This window comes from Capra hircus, chromosome 22 (genome assembly GCF_001704415.2).
Source record: "Capra hircus breed San Clemente chromosome 22, ASM170441v1, whole genome shotgun sequence".
NCBI classification, from domain to species: Eukaryota; Metazoa; Chordata; class Mammalia; order Artiodactyla; family Bovidae; genus Capra; species Capra hircus.
Genome location: NC_030829.1, coordinates 148,343 through 163,607, shown reverse-complemented (window position 1 = coordinate 163,607; position 15,265 = coordinate 148,343). Strand labels below are relative to the sequence as shown.

The window sequence follows — 15,265 nt, the reverse complement described above, 5'->3', positions numbered from 1 at the left end:
GGAGGTTCTGACTTCATCTGGGTCCTGAAGCTGTTTAGTGGCCCCAGGGCAGGTTCTCTCGCTGGTTTGGCACCGAGTCTTCCAGCGACTGCTGGCCTCTAGGTAGCGGTGCACCTGAGCAGGTGGGAGGATCAGGCCTGCGGGTCGCGCACCGCCCTCGTCCTCGGTGCCACCCAGCGCCGTCAGAGCGCCCACTGCCCCCCCGCCCCCCACTCTGGGCGCTCGGAGCGGGCCCTGGACCCCCTCCCGAGGCCCCACCGCCCTAGACGCTCAGAACCGATGCCCGGCTTCAGCCTCATCTGGCCGCCGGCGCGCTCACACCGTTCTCCCGCTGACCCCGGGCCCTCCCCGCCGTCTCCGCCGCCTGCTGGTGGAGTCGGGCCGGCGAGAGGCCCCTCCCCGGCGGAGCGGCTCAGCGCGGAGGAAGCACAGGCGGCGACAGTACCGAGGCCTCGTCGCGCTCATGGCGTCGGCCGGGTGAGTGCGGCGCTCGCGGCCGCGCCGGTGCGGGCTGCGCGGTGGGTGCTCTGGCCCACCGCCGGCGGCCTTCCCCGGCTCGCGGCTCCGGACCCTCGCCCGCCCTGCCCTGCGGCCCTCCGCTGCCGACCTTGGTCGCGGACGGCCGAGGCGGGGGCAGGGGCGGGCTGGGGGGGCGCGGGCTGAGGCTCTGAGCGTGGGGGGCGGGATCGGGGTCCCGGGCCGCGGAGGCGGGCAGCGCGGGGGGGACGAGGGCTTGGAGCGCGGGCGCGGCAATTCCCCACCCCCACTGGCGCCCGGGGCCTGGAGCCGCAGCGCCCGGAGCTCGGCTGGGGTTTGCCACCCTGCCTTCCGCATCTGTTTTCTCCTCTTGTTTTCGTTAGAGTTGATGCTGGGCTCTCATCGCAGTCAGGACGCAGCCTGAATGTCCCCTAACGTCAGGGGTAAGGGTAGGGTCAGCCCTCGACTTGGCCAGGTCGGGGCCTCCTTCTTGATCTGGGCCGTGGGCCTGGTTACAGTGGCTACCGCGATTCCGACATCACCTCCATTCTACCGTCTTGGTGTTAAAATGTTCTTTTAGGAAGTGATGGTGACACAGAGTTTGTAATTAAAAAAAAAAAAAAAATTATTGCAAAGTAAAACCTCAGCAATTCATTATGATCATGAAAGCTAGGACTGACAGAATTAATCAAACAGAGGAGGAAAATTAGTCTCAAGGTCATTGCTTTAGTTGTTACTAGTATTCATTTGACTATTGTCCACTGTTGAGAGTGTCATAGACCTAGTGGCTGTGATAACAATTCAAGTTGTACATCCTTTCACATCTCAAAGGGCTTTTACCTGTTCGTGGTGTGGGGGTGGGGTTGCTGGGAGGTAGAAATGATGGATATTACGACCCTTACAGGTGATGGGAGTTCACTCATGCCATGGCTTAATGAACTGACTCAGTGGAGTGGGTCTTAATGGAGCAAGCTGGATTTGACTCCAGCCAAGTCATGGGCATTTTCCATCTACCTGCCGTCTTTCTAGGTTTGGGGAGGAGCAGTCAGAAGTACCCAGTACTTTGAGGTTGTAAATATAATAAACAGTCATTCCTCAGAAGGCCGGGTTGATTCACCCAAAGGTTCAAGGTCCCACTGTGTTGCTGGCCCTCTTGTCAGGAAAGGGTGAGGCAGGGCAGACTGGAAGTAGCAGGGCTGGCTGAGCCTGTGTGGGGCTTCCATGAGGCCCTTAACAAGTCATGGTGCATTAGGTGTCCACTACTTTGTAGTCATGGGTCAGAGGTGGACTTAATACTGGGCTGGTATGCCCTTCTGTGAGCCGATAGTCCCTAAACTGTGTCCCTGTGGTAGATCACATAAGTGCAGATTTGATATTTGCAGTTTGAAGTAGTTTTGAGTGATCTCATAAGTCTGCAGTTGGTGCTTATTTCTTAGAGGTACCCATTTGAAAACTGAGGTCACATTTTTTGTATACTTTATTTTCATTTCATGGAAAGAACTATGTACTTACTATGGTATGTACAAATTTGGAAACAGTCCGCATCTCCAGATGTCTGGAGATTTTGCTGATAGACCAGTGTCTAGCCAGGCAGACCTGGTTTCTTAATCCTTTGGCCTTTCCAAGTCAGTCTACTAGACGAGGTGCTGCAGGAATAAGTCCAGAGATTCAGGGCAGGGATAGAGGGGAGCCATGATTTCTGCTGGGCTGTATATGGAAGAGCCTCCAAATCTAGTGTTCTTTCCTAAGTGTCAATTTCCATAAGAGAATTGGTAAGGAAAGAAGAAATTCTGACAATTTTTGAGGACCTTACCAATGTGCTAGACATTATACAAAAGAAAATGGCAAAATGAAGTCATGAAAGGGAAAAGATATATTTGAGATGACTCACAGCTCAGTGTGTTTGGAGCTACGTAGAGATAAGGCCAGAGTTGGAGGCAGGGTCAAACTGCAGGACCTAGCCTCCTTTTGTGGGTTTACTGCCCACTGTTCATGGAAGGATGTTTGTCATACAGTTCTTGGGCAATTCATGTGACAGCAGTTTGGAGGTGGCAGAGGGGACAGGAGAGATGGAGCTCATCAGCCTGCTACCATCTACTCTCTTCTGCAGGCCTCCACTCCTTACAGCCTGCATCTCTTCTTTACTCTGCCTGCTGCTTCATTGTTGGGGGTTCTTTGGGTTCTACAGTCTCTCTCTATTAATTCCTACATAGCACATATTCTTTGCATGATTGCATCCATTTCTGCAGCTTTAAATGTCCAAATCAAAGGTTCTTAACCTGGGGTTCATAATTTATAGGTGGACTTCCAAGGTCCTTCATTCCTCGAAATTGTGTAAAGTATTTGGATATACTTGAATTTGTATGAAATACTAATAAAGAATTAGTATTCTTTATTATATAAAGACATTGTACAAAGTGTGTATTTTCCTGGGACCAAAGTCTGTGGCCTTCATCACCTGCAGCCCGTCTTGAAGGGGCTCCTACCCAGAGCAACTTTACAACCATCCATCCATACCTATCTAGAGGGATAGCAAACCTAGTTAACTGTATTTTTTAAATCAGGCCATTATTTTATCAGAGAGACATGCTCCACTCTCCACCACCCCCTGCCCCTTCTGCCATCTTAGTTAGGCAGGTATCCTGACAGACATTCTCTATTGCATTTACATGTTTTATCCTTCCCCCCATTTTTTAATTTATTATTTTACACATAACATAAAATTTGCCATCTTAAACCTTTGCTCTCTCTTTTACATAAGTGGTCTCATACTGTTCTGTAGCTTGCTTTATTCATCCAGCAGTATGCTTTGAAATGCTTTCCATGTGAAAACAAAAACAGATCTACCTAAAATTTGACATTTACATAATATTCTGTCATGCTTATGTTATCTAGTTAAGAATGCTTTCAGTTTTCTTCATAAGATAATGCTGTACAATTGGTGTCTCCCTATGGACATGCACAAGTGTTTTTCTAAAATAGATACAATGAATTATGGTCAGAGGACCTGTCTGTTTTTTAGCTGATGCTACCAAATATCCTTATAAATGATTGTACCATATTCCCTTTCCACCACCACATTGTAAGGGTCCTCTACACCTTCCAACATGTGATGACATCAAACTTTAAAAGTTTTGCCTGTCTGATGGAATTATTAAATCAAGAAATAGTAAGCTAATAGTATCTCCATTCACCCTGTCTTCAAAATAGAAACTTCATCCCTGACTCCTTATATCTCCTTGGTAGCTTAGTCGCTCAGTAGTGTCCAGCTCTTTGCGTCCCCATGGACTGTAGCCCACCAGGCTCCTCTGTCCATGAGGATTCTCCAGGCAAGAATACTGGAGTGGGTTGCCATGCCTTCCTCCAGGGGATCTTCCCAACCTAGGGATCATACCCAGGTCTCCCACATTGCAGGTGGATTCTTTACCATCTGCGCCACAAGGAAAGCCCTTGGAAATAGTCCTAATTTCTTTGATCTGGTTGATAACATTGAACTCTAACCACTGATAATATCCCATAAGTAAACTCATACCCTCAGGTTTTTGTTTTAGAAGATGTGGTCATTGTAACACTTAAGTAGTCTCTATACAGGGCCTGGAGTGATGATGAGATCTGTCCTGGACTGAAAGTAGGGGAAGCAAGGAGAGCCACCGAACACCTCACCTGCCCTCCTGGCCACTCCCCCTGGATTCTTCTCCCTTGGCAGCTGAAAGTAGCTCCCATTAACATCGACTGGACATTTAAAAGTACCCCAGACTTAACTGCAACCTTTTGTCTTTCCAGTCCAGGAAGATTCTCTCCAACACCAACATTTTGTGGGAAAGGAAAGGATCCTGGGCTTCCCCTCCTGGGAAGGACTCAGCTTTCCCACTGAAGCCTGTTCTGGTCCAAATGGACCACAAGAGCTTCAAGCTCTGCACACTGGGTGGAGAATGGGTCTTCTGGCCAGGCAAGGGGAGGAAGGAAAGGGCCCACAGATCACACCATGAAGATGAGACACTGAGGAACTCACATGAGGTATATATATCTGCTCCTGGGTGAAGTCCAAAAGAGCCCTGAGCCTCTGCTCAGGAGCTGCTGTGGCTTCCAAAGAATCCATGCATGTGGCTTTGGCAGCAGGATGCAGACTTCACTCTTCCTCTGTAGATCTGGGGTTGCCCAGTGAACCAGCAGCCACCCCAGTGGGTCCCCACTGGAGAAAACTAGAGAACTGGGAGGGTTGGTATAGCTGACGCATCCCTGGCTCTGCAAGAGCAGCTCACCAGACTCCACTTACATGCTCACGGGTGTCAGATGTGCCAGTGCTTCGTCAGATGGAGTGCCATGTGGTGACTTCTCTCTCAACTTAAAGGAGAGCCTCTTCTTACCCATAACCGTGAGTGTCAGGAGTTTTCCAGCCCAAGGGAATGTTCTTTTAAATTTAGATCCTGCCTGCTTCTAAGGAGTGTGTTTTTAGGCCCTCTTGAAGTGTTTTTGTATATGTTATTTAAGCTTCATAGTAACCCTATAGTAAGTACTATTATTACCTGTATTCTAAGGATAAAGAAATTGAGGCCCAGCACGACTGACTTCACTTTCACTTTTCACTTTCATGCATTGGAGAAGGAAATGGCAACCCACTCCAGTATTCTTGGCTGGAGAATCCCAGGGAGAGAGGAGCCTAGTGGGCTGCCATCTATGGGGTCGCGCAGAGTTGGACACGACTGAAGCGACTTAGCAGTAAGAAGTTTAAGTTAAAACTTGATGCCTAACAGCCCCATTATGGATAACTGGTTTAAATTTATTTACTGAGGCACAACAAAAATGTTCGATTCAGTATTTTGTTCTGATCACAAAGCACATGCAGCATCTCTGGCATGCTCGGAATGAAAGTGAAGTGAGGAGGTGTTCACTTGGTTTATTGGAGCAAGAAGCTGTTTTAGTGGAGTGGTTATACCCTCAATTTTGCTTGTATGAACTATGGCTGAGTGTAGAATAACTTAGACACAGCTCTTTCTTTTAAAGAAGAATTCCCTCTAGGAGGTTTTACATTCCTATTGAGATGACCTGCATGTCAGGAAGGCCTTTTTTTCTGTTGTAGTTCAGACGTGGTTCTGTCTTAGATTCTCTGCATTGTAACTTCTTATAAAACTGTTAGTTGTCTTAATTAACAATGCACATGGTAAAATTTTCTTTTTTTAATTTTTATTTTTACTTTATTTTACTTTACAATACTGTATTGGTTTTGCCATACATTGACATGAATCCACCACGGGTGTACATGCATTCCCAAACATGAACCCCCCTCCCACCTCCCTCCCCATAACATCTCTCTGGGTCATCCCCGTGCACCAGCCCCAAGCATGCTGTATCCTGCATCAGACATAGACTGGCGATTCGACTCTTACATGATAGTATACATGTTTCAGTGCCATTCTCCCAAATCATCCCACCCTCTCCCTCAATTTTCAAAATGAACGTAAATGAAAACTCAGGCACCTTGCCTCCTGCTCCTGTCTGAGCAGCTGGCATCCTCATTAGAGAAGCATCTCCCTGGGAGGCAGGGCACAGTGTGGATTCCAGTCCTTCTTGTTCTGTGTTAAACCCAGAATGCCTTTTGGAGATATCTTTGTTACTTTGCTTCTATTTAGCTTAGCTCTTTCTCATGGATTTGTAGATCTTTGTACATTGAGAAAACTAACTTTCATCCTTTGTGTTACACATGCTTTTCCACTGTCTGGCCTTTCGACTTTATGAAGCCTTTCCTACTCTGAGATTTTTTTTTAAGTCTTAAATATTTATTTCAGTGCGTTTTTGTTTCATTTTCTAATTTAACTCTTTGATCCAGGTAGTTTTCATTTTGGTGAAAGGAGTAGTAAGAATTTACCTTTTTTTTTTCCAAGTTGTTATAACTGAATAATCACCAGATACTTAGAGCTACCTGGATCAGGGACAAAATTCCCAACTGTATTTGGGCCTACTCTGGGCTCGTCTTTTACTATTTGTGAACCAGCAGGAGAAGGGGATGACAGAGGATGAGATGGCTGGATGGCATCACCGACTTGAGGGACATGAGTTTGAGTGAACTCTGGGAGTTGGTGATAGACAGGGAGGCCTGGCGTGGTGCAGTTCATGGGGTCGCAAAGAGTCGGACACGACTGAGGGACTGAACTGAACTAACTGAACTACAGCTTTAATTTATTGTCGTTTATACTGTGTTTTACTGTCTGGCAGGTTTTGTCCTCCTTCATTACTATTCTTTTTCAGAATTTTCCTGATTATTATTGTACAGATATTCCTGAATAGAGTCAGCTTATCTGTTTTTGAACCTAAATTCACTTACAGGTCAATTTAGTTAGAATTGACTTTAAAATTATGGTAAGCCTTTCTTTCTCCAAAAAGGATATGGCTTTTCATTTATTCAAGTCTTTTATATTCTTTAGTATTTAGAAATTCTTTTCATTTAGAGGTTGCACATTTTTATGTATATTAAATTTTTTTTTCTTTTTTGATACTCTACATGGGAGTCCTCCTTTCACATTGTTAAACTTGTTTGTATATAGGAAGGCAATTGGGTTATTACAATTTTTTTTTTGTATGTCCCCAGCTTACCGAGTTCTCTCATTGCTCACAGCAATTTTTCAGTTGATCTCTTCTATTTTCTTTCTGTTATCACAGATAAATAACAAGTTGATTCTTCTTTTGCTATGGGCAGACTGTGTATCTTTTGGGTCCATGGTGGAATGCTGTTTTTCCTAAGTGCCCCCATCCCCTGTGCTGCTCAGCATCTCCAAGGAGGTTGTTTGTGGGTCCTGGGCCAGAACATAAGCATTGGCTTGCTCATGGTGCCCTCCAGCCAGGCTCATCTATGGCCTTCCCATTTGAGACAGTAGCACCTCTATTGAGTCTTAACATTTGAGGTTTACCAGACTCTTTCTCACATGCTCTCCAGTCCTGCACAGAGTTCAGAGCCCAGCCCTGTGTTGTTGCCTCTGGTGCTGGCACCCAGATCTGATCTTCCTCATCCCTAGTCTGTTCTCAATAGATAAAGGCATATTGACTTACACTCAGACCACCTTCCAGAATAAAAGCCGGAGTCTTTTCTATGACCTGGAAAGTTTGGTCTTACCTGACCTCTTCTGTGCCTTCCTCCTACTCAGTCCATAACAGTTGCACCATGTTCCCACTGAACATTGAGCACCTTCTGGCCTGTGTGGTGCCTGGAACACTCTCCTCATGGAGCCAGCCATATGCCCCCACTTGCCAAGCTCGCACTTGATGTCGCCTTCTCTAGGAGGCTCACCCTGACCTAATTACTGCGGTCTGTGCTGCCCATTCACCACATGTCTGGTACCCTGATCCTAGCCTACATTTTCTTTCTTTCTTCCATGGTGTTTTAACACCTCCCAGTGTGTCTTCAGGTATGACCTAAATCAAATCCCTAATGATTATACAGTGGAAGTGAGAAATAGATTGAAGGGCCTAGATCTGATAGATAGAGTGCCTGATGAACTATGGAATGAGATTCGTGACATTGTACAGGAGACAGGGATCAAGACCATCCCCATGGAAAAGAAATGCAAAAAAGCAAAATGGCTGTCTGGGGAGGCCTTACAAATAGCTGTGAAAAGAAGAGAGGTGAAAAGCAAGGAGAAAAGGAAAGATATAAGCATCTGAATGCAGATTTCCAAAGAATAGCAAGGAAAGATAAGAAAGCCTTCTTCAGCAATCAATGCAAAGAAATAGAGGAAAAGAACAGAATGGGAAAGACTAGAGATCTCTTCAAGAAAATTAGAGAAACCAAGGGAACATTTCATGCAAAGATGGGCTCGATAAAGGACAGAAATGGTCTGGACCTAACAGAAGCAGAAGATATAAAGAAGACGTGGCAAGAATACACAGAAGAACTGTACAAAAAAGATCTTCATGACCGAGATACTCATGATGATGTGATCACTCATCTAGAGCCAGACATCTTGGAATGTGAAGTCAGGTGGGCCTTAGAAAGCATCACTACGAACAAAGCTAGTTGAGGTGATGGAATTCCAGTTGAGCTGTTTCAATCCTGAAAGATGACACTGTGAAAGTGCTGCACTCAATATGCCAGCAAATTTGGAAAACTCAGCAGTGGCCAGAGGACTGGAAAAGGTCAGTTTTCATTCCAATCCCAAAGAAAGGTAATGTCAAAGAATGTTCAAACTACTGCACAATTGCACTCATCTCACACACTAGTAAAGTAATGCTCAAAATTCTCCAAGCCAGGCTTCAGCAAAATGTGAACCGTGAACTCCCTGATGTTCAAGCTGGTTTTAGAAAAGGCAGAGGAACCAGAGATCAAATTGCCAACATCTGCTGGATCATCGAAAAAGCAAGAGAGTTCCAGGAAAACATCTATTTCTGCTTTATTGACTATGCCAAAGCCTTTGACTGTGTGGATCACAATAAACTGTGGAAAATTCTGAGAGAGATGGGAGTACCAGACCACCTGACCTGCCTCTTGAGAAACCTGTATGCAGGTCAGGAAGCAACAGTTAGAACTGGACATGAAACAAGAGACTGGTTCCAAATAGGAAAAGGAGTACCTAAGGGCTGTATATTGTCACCCTGCTTATTTAACTTCTATGCAGTGTACATCGTGAGAAACGCTGGACTGGAAGAAACACAAGCTGGATTCAAGATTGCCGGGAGAAATATCAATAACCTCAGCTATGCAGATGACACCACCCTTATGGCAGAAAGTGAAGAGGAGCTAAGAAACCTTTTGATGAAAGTGAAAGAGGAGAGCGAAAAATTTGGATTAAAGCTCAACCTTCAGAAAATGAAGATCATGGCATCTGGTCCCATCACTTCATGGAAAATAGATGGAGAAACAGTGGAAACAGTATCAGACTTTATTTTTTCGGTCTCCAAAATCACTGCAGATGGTGATTGCAGCCACGAAATTAAAAGACACTTACTCCTTGGAAGAAAATTTATGACCAACCTAGATAGTATATTCAAAAGCAGAGACATTACTTTGCCAACAAAGGTCTGCCTAGTCAAGGCTATGGTTTTTCCTGTGGTCATGTATGGATGTGAGAGTTGGACTGTGAAGAAGGCTGAGGACTGAAGAATTGATGCTTTTGAACTGTGGTATTGGAGAAGACTCTTGAGAATCCCTTTGACTGCAAGGAGATCCAGCCAGTCCATTCTGAAGGAGATCAGCCCTGGGATTTCTTTGGAAGGAATGATGCTAAAGCTGAAACTCCAGTACTTTGGCCACCTCATGCGAAGAGTTGACTGATTGGGAAAGACTCTGATGCTGGGAGGGATTGGGGGCAGGAGGAGAAGGGGACGATAGAGGATGAGATGGCTGGATGGCATCATGGACTCGATGGACGTGAATCTGAGTGAACTCCGGGAGATGGTGATGGACAGGGAGGCCTGGCGTGCTGCGAATCATGGGGTCACAAAGAGTTGGCCATGACTGAGCGACTGAACTGAACTGAACTGAACTGAGTGTATCTTCTATTTAAACTTTCAAAAATAGTTTAATGTCAATTTCTCTTACCTCCTTGAATGTAAGCTAAGAGCAGAGGTATTTATGTCCTTCCCAGATATATCCTGAACTCCTAGAAAAGTTCCTAGCAGTAAATAAATATGTGGATAAATGCAGGAGAACAATGCCTTATATAAACTTGCTTCACATATGTAAATCTCTCTGAATCCTTATAGCAACCTCATTAGGTGTGCAGAGCAGAGATGGCCAGCTTTGTTTTAAAGATTAATGTGCATGTATTCTGTAGGGTTTGTATAATGAGTGTTCACAGTATCTCTCCAACCCAGCCCTAGTAGAAGCTCCTGGAGGACTGGGGCAGCATTAGAGCTATTTCCTTGTGTATGGTGATCCTACATGGCATGAACCTGGGACGAAGACCTGTTGCTCATTACACCTGTTCTCTCCTTGGGACCCTCTTAGGTTGGGCTGTTTCAGTGATTATTGCCCTAGGGCCTTGCTTGAGGGGCATTGGCTGAGGCCAGGACACATTTGCCTGACATATGACAGGTATGCTCTTTCTCAGTGTGCTACCTTTGCTGCCATCAGGAAATTCTAGGTGTATAAAAGCAGGACAGCAGTGGGCTCCTCTGCCATGATCCCTGCACATGCTAGTGTGTTTCAGGGACTAAACTGCCAGGCTGCAGAGTGCTTGTCCATTACCTGTTTTATAATAACTTGTCCTCGTGTGCTGTTTGATGGAACTTTTTCACGTATGTTTTCTCAGCCAGTCCTCACAGCTGCACAGTGAGTTTTAAACTTTTCAGTGGCTGGTCACCTTGCAAAGGTGGGATGGTCCCTAGTTTTGGCTGAATATTGTGGATCAGTTGTGTCCCCTCTGAAACATATATTGAAGTCCTAACCCCTAGTACTTGTGATTGTGATCATTTTTGAAAATAGGCTCTTTGCAGACAAATGTGATTAGTTAATTTGAGGTTGCACTGAGTTAGGGTGGACCCTAATCTAGTGACTGGTGCTCTTATAAGAAGCAGAGAACAGAGACAGACACATACAGGCGAGAACCCATGTCAAGACAGAGGCAGAAGCTAATACAGCTGTCAAGAGCCATGTGTATATTGTCTTAGTTTGGTAGCAATTCTGTAACAAAGTACCACAAACTGGGAGGTTTAAAGAAATCAGAAATTTTTTTTCACAGTTCTGAATGTCTAAAACTTAGGTGTCAGCAGTATTGGTTCCTTCTGGAGGCTCTTTCTGTCCTAAGCCTCTCTCCTACCCTTTGGTGGCTGCTGGCAGTCCTAGGTATTCCTTGGATTGTAGACACATCACTCCAATCTCCACTTCTGTCGTCAAATTTTTTTTTCCCCGTGTAATCAAATTTTCCTCTTATAAGGATACCAGTTCATTGCGCTAGGGGCTCACCTTACTCCAGTATAACATTGTGTTAATTTAACTAATTAGATTGGCTAAGATTCTATTTCCAAATAAGGTTACATTCATAGTAGGGAGGTAGGATCTGAACATAGCTATGGGAGACACAGTTCAACCCACCAAGAGGGTTTCAAAAGTTATTACTAATTTAGTGACACTTTCTGGGTAGAGCAAGTAGCCTCAGGTTAGGTTTTATTTTGGGGGCTGTGATGGAGTAAGGGTCCCCAGCCAGCACCAAAGGAGGGAGACCTCAGACTCTCTTGTCTGTTGGCCCAGATGTTGGGCAGGGAGGAAAGTGGAAGATCTCGAAAGCTATTAGCATCAAACAGCAAAACAAACAAACAAACAAAAAAACAAAACAAAACAAAAAAAAAACCCAGGGTCAAACTCTCTATTATCCAAAGTTATCAACAATATACTGTTAACTGCATTATGGTAAGCAACACCCCTGTATTTTGTCTCCGTTTGTTTGATTTTCTATGCTATCTTATTTTATTGGAACCACTTAGTGAAGGAGCCAGGTTTGTTGCTAGGAATTAGCCCTGCTCACAAGGTTTGGACAGTTTATTCTTAGCCTTGAGGGACAAGGAATGTTTGATTCTGAGGTGGTAGCATGCTTCTCCATTTCAGAGGTGGGTCTCCTGAATCAGAATCTTTAGGTATATATAGAAAAGTTCCTCACGTAATTCTGTTGTGCAGTGTAAAAGGAAAGAATGAAGGAGAAGCAAGTGTGCCTTGTTCTGTTTCCTAGGAGGGACAGCCAGTGCGGCAGACAGCTTGGGGTTGTCAGAGTCTTGATTCTGCCTGCCAGACTTGAAGGGAGCCTGGTGTACAGACCAGGATGTCTGCTTCCTAAACTTAGAATTGTTGGACACACTTGGTCCTCAGGATGGCATTCAGAGCACCTCTTGTCCTGGAGAGAAGCTTGTATGGGAGGTGCCTCCAGAAGGGAAGTTGAGTAATGGTGCCATGGTCCCGAGGACACTGGCCTGGGCAGCACAGACCAGGAGCCAGGGACTGAGCTGAGTTCCACTCGTGGTGCTATGCTCTGGGGTCCTGAAAGGACCAGCGTGGGTCTCAGGAGAAGACCGAGAGCCTTTAGATAACCCTTCCTTTAAATAACCCTTAAAGGAAGCAAAACAGGACACATAGAATATAGTCCTATATATTCACTAATGCAATAAACTGCAGCAGCACAAATAGGTCAAAAGTGAGAGACAGGTGTAGGGGAGAATTGGTTAATTAATATATTGAGTAATTTTTCAAAAGAGCAAAGGCATTTTCTTGGTATTTTTCTGTATTATACATTTGTCTTATAGTAATTTTCAAAAATTGCTTTGTAGAAAGCCACCTCCCCCCATGTCTGGGACCAATGGAAACACTGTTTTTATTCCCTTGGCCTGATCTACCTGTGCACAGGCAGCAGTAGGTTTGGCAAGACTTGGAATTGGCAGATGGGCTGGTTTTTATAATTTTTGTAATTACCAGCTGTAATTATCAGTTACCTAAAACCTATCTGAGCCTTAAGAATTAATGAGCCAAAAGAGAACTAGAAGATTCATGTCTGGGTTCTGGCTTTGCACTCCCTAGCTTGGTTATGTTGGGCAGCTTAGGCTGCCACAACAATGAACCACAGGTTAGGTGACTTAACATTTGTTAACATTTGTTCCTTGCAATTCTGGAGGTTGAAAGTCTCAGAGCACAGAGAAGGCAGATTCAGTTTTCCTAAGGCATCTCTTCTTGGCCCGTGGATACCACTGTCTTACTTCCCTACATCGCCTTTTTCTGCACACCTTCAGAGAGAGAGAGCAAGCTCTTGGGGGTCTCCTCCTCTCATAGGACACCAATCCCGTCAGATCAGTGCCTTACGCTGGTGACTTCATTCAACAGTAATTACTCCTCTAAAGGTAATATATTCAAATATAGTCTCACTATAGAAATTTGGGGGAATATAATTCAGGCTGTGCAATTATTGAAAGCAGAGTTGTAAACTAAAATGCATGGCACAAAGGTGAGATTCTGCTGCTGCTTTCTCTTGCAAGACTTGGCTCTGCTTCCAGTTGACAACACAGAGACTCAATTAGATGTGAAGTTCTTTGATGAGAAAAAAGAAGAGATTTATATGTATATTTTTTAGAAATGAGCACAAATTCAGGGTTGTCCCTGTGGTAGTTACACTCTTGTCTTCTACCTCTTGCATGGAAAAGAAAGGGCTGAAGTTAAGTTCCTGTCTTGGGGACTCCTGACAAGTGTATCCTGAGAGCCTGTGTGCAGGGGGAAGAGGCCAGGGAACACCCTGGGTGGAACTCCCTGTCCTCTGCCCTTGTCCTCCCTGTGTCTCAGCACAGGGCTCCATGTCACCTCCAGGACAGGCCTGCTTTTTCCCCTCTGGAAAACTATTTTTAACCAGTCATGGTTAATTTTTTATTCTTTTTACAAAAGCAGTATATGTTCTTTTCAGAAAAATGAAGAGAAGACAATGAAAACTTCTATTTTTGTCAGCAATAGGATCAGATTTAGTCAGAGCGTTGCCTAGTACCCTCCAATGATAACCTGGAGTAGGAAATAGCAACCCACTCCAGTATTCTTGCCTGAAAATCGCATGGACAGAGGAGCCTGGTAGACTATATAGTCCATGGGGTCGGAAAGAGTTGGACACAACTGAGCACACACACACTGCACTGTTAAAATGGCTAAAACAGCTGTGAACACCATAACCACTGGGGTTACAAGAACTCTTTTCAGAGAAGGCTGAGGATGTGACCTTCAAGGAACATGCTGGAATAATAACCAATGGTCCTGAAATCCTTCTTTCCTCTAGGAGGATGAATTTCATTAACACAAAACATTTGTTTTGCTGATGAATTAAATGGAGCTAGATTGCTTGTCTCTAAGGGGGCCTGCCACAGTGTTTTACACTCTTGGAAAAACATTGGTTTGAAGGGGCAGCAGATTACAAGTTTTCTTGGGGCAGACACACATCCAGTTCTCACCCTGACCCTGACTAATAGCATTACTTTAATAGCTCATTTAGCTTTATTAAATCAATACGAGCCTCTTCTATTTAAAAAATTCAACTAAGACAAAGTAAACTGATACCATACTACCCAGAAATGACTAACACTATTAACTTTAAGGCATTTTGTTTGGAAATAACTTCTACTTAAAGATAAGTTACAAAATTAAAAAGGCACCTCATACAGAGTCTCCTATTCTTAATCTTTTAGCTCATATTACCATTCCCATTTATCATTCTATGGGTATGCATGTGAATACACACACACATAAATACATACATATATACTTTTTTCTCTTAACTAGAACTTAAGAAAAAGTTAGAAACTAACTTGCATATATCATTACCCTTTATCCCTAAATTCTTCAGTACTTTATTTCCTAAGAGTAGAGATATTCTCTTACTTAACCATAGTACCAGTTATCAACATCAGTAAATGTGACATGGATAGCACCTATATTTCAATTTAGTCAATAGATCACAAAATGTCTCCTTCTGGTTTAAGATCCAGTCTAGCGGTAGTTACTACATTTTTCCCTTGTCTCTTTAGCACCCTTAATCTGGAAAGCTCCTCAATATTTTTTTTTCTTTTGAGACATTCATTGTTGTTGTTTAGTCATGTCCAGCTCTTTGTGACCCTATGGACTGTAGAGAAGCCCCATTCTCCAGGGTCCTCTGTCCATGGAATTCTCCAGGCAAGAATACTGGAGTGGGTTGTATTCTCCAGGGGCTCTTCCCAACCCAAGGATCAAACCCGGGTCACCTTCATCACAAGCAGGTTCTTTACTGCAGAGCCACCAGGGAAGCCTAAGACATTCATGCTTTGTGATAATATTGTTTTCCCCTGTCACAATACATTTCATTTTGGG

At 44.4% G+C, this 15,265-nt stretch overlaps 1 protein-coding gene across 1 annotated transcript in view; it reads left to right on the top strand.

Annotated features, from left to right (window-relative positions):
- Nucleotides 251-15,265, top strand: part of LOC102191467 (up-regulator of cell proliferation) — a 33,466-nt gene continuing 18,451 nt past the window's right edge. Inside the window, exon 1 of the mRNA XM_018067014.1 lies at nt 251-477. Within this exon, the coding sequence (XP_017922503.1) occupies nt 464-477 (14 nt within the window). The 5' untranslated portion in view covers nt 251-463. The remainder of the gene's footprint in view (nt 478-15,265) is intronic.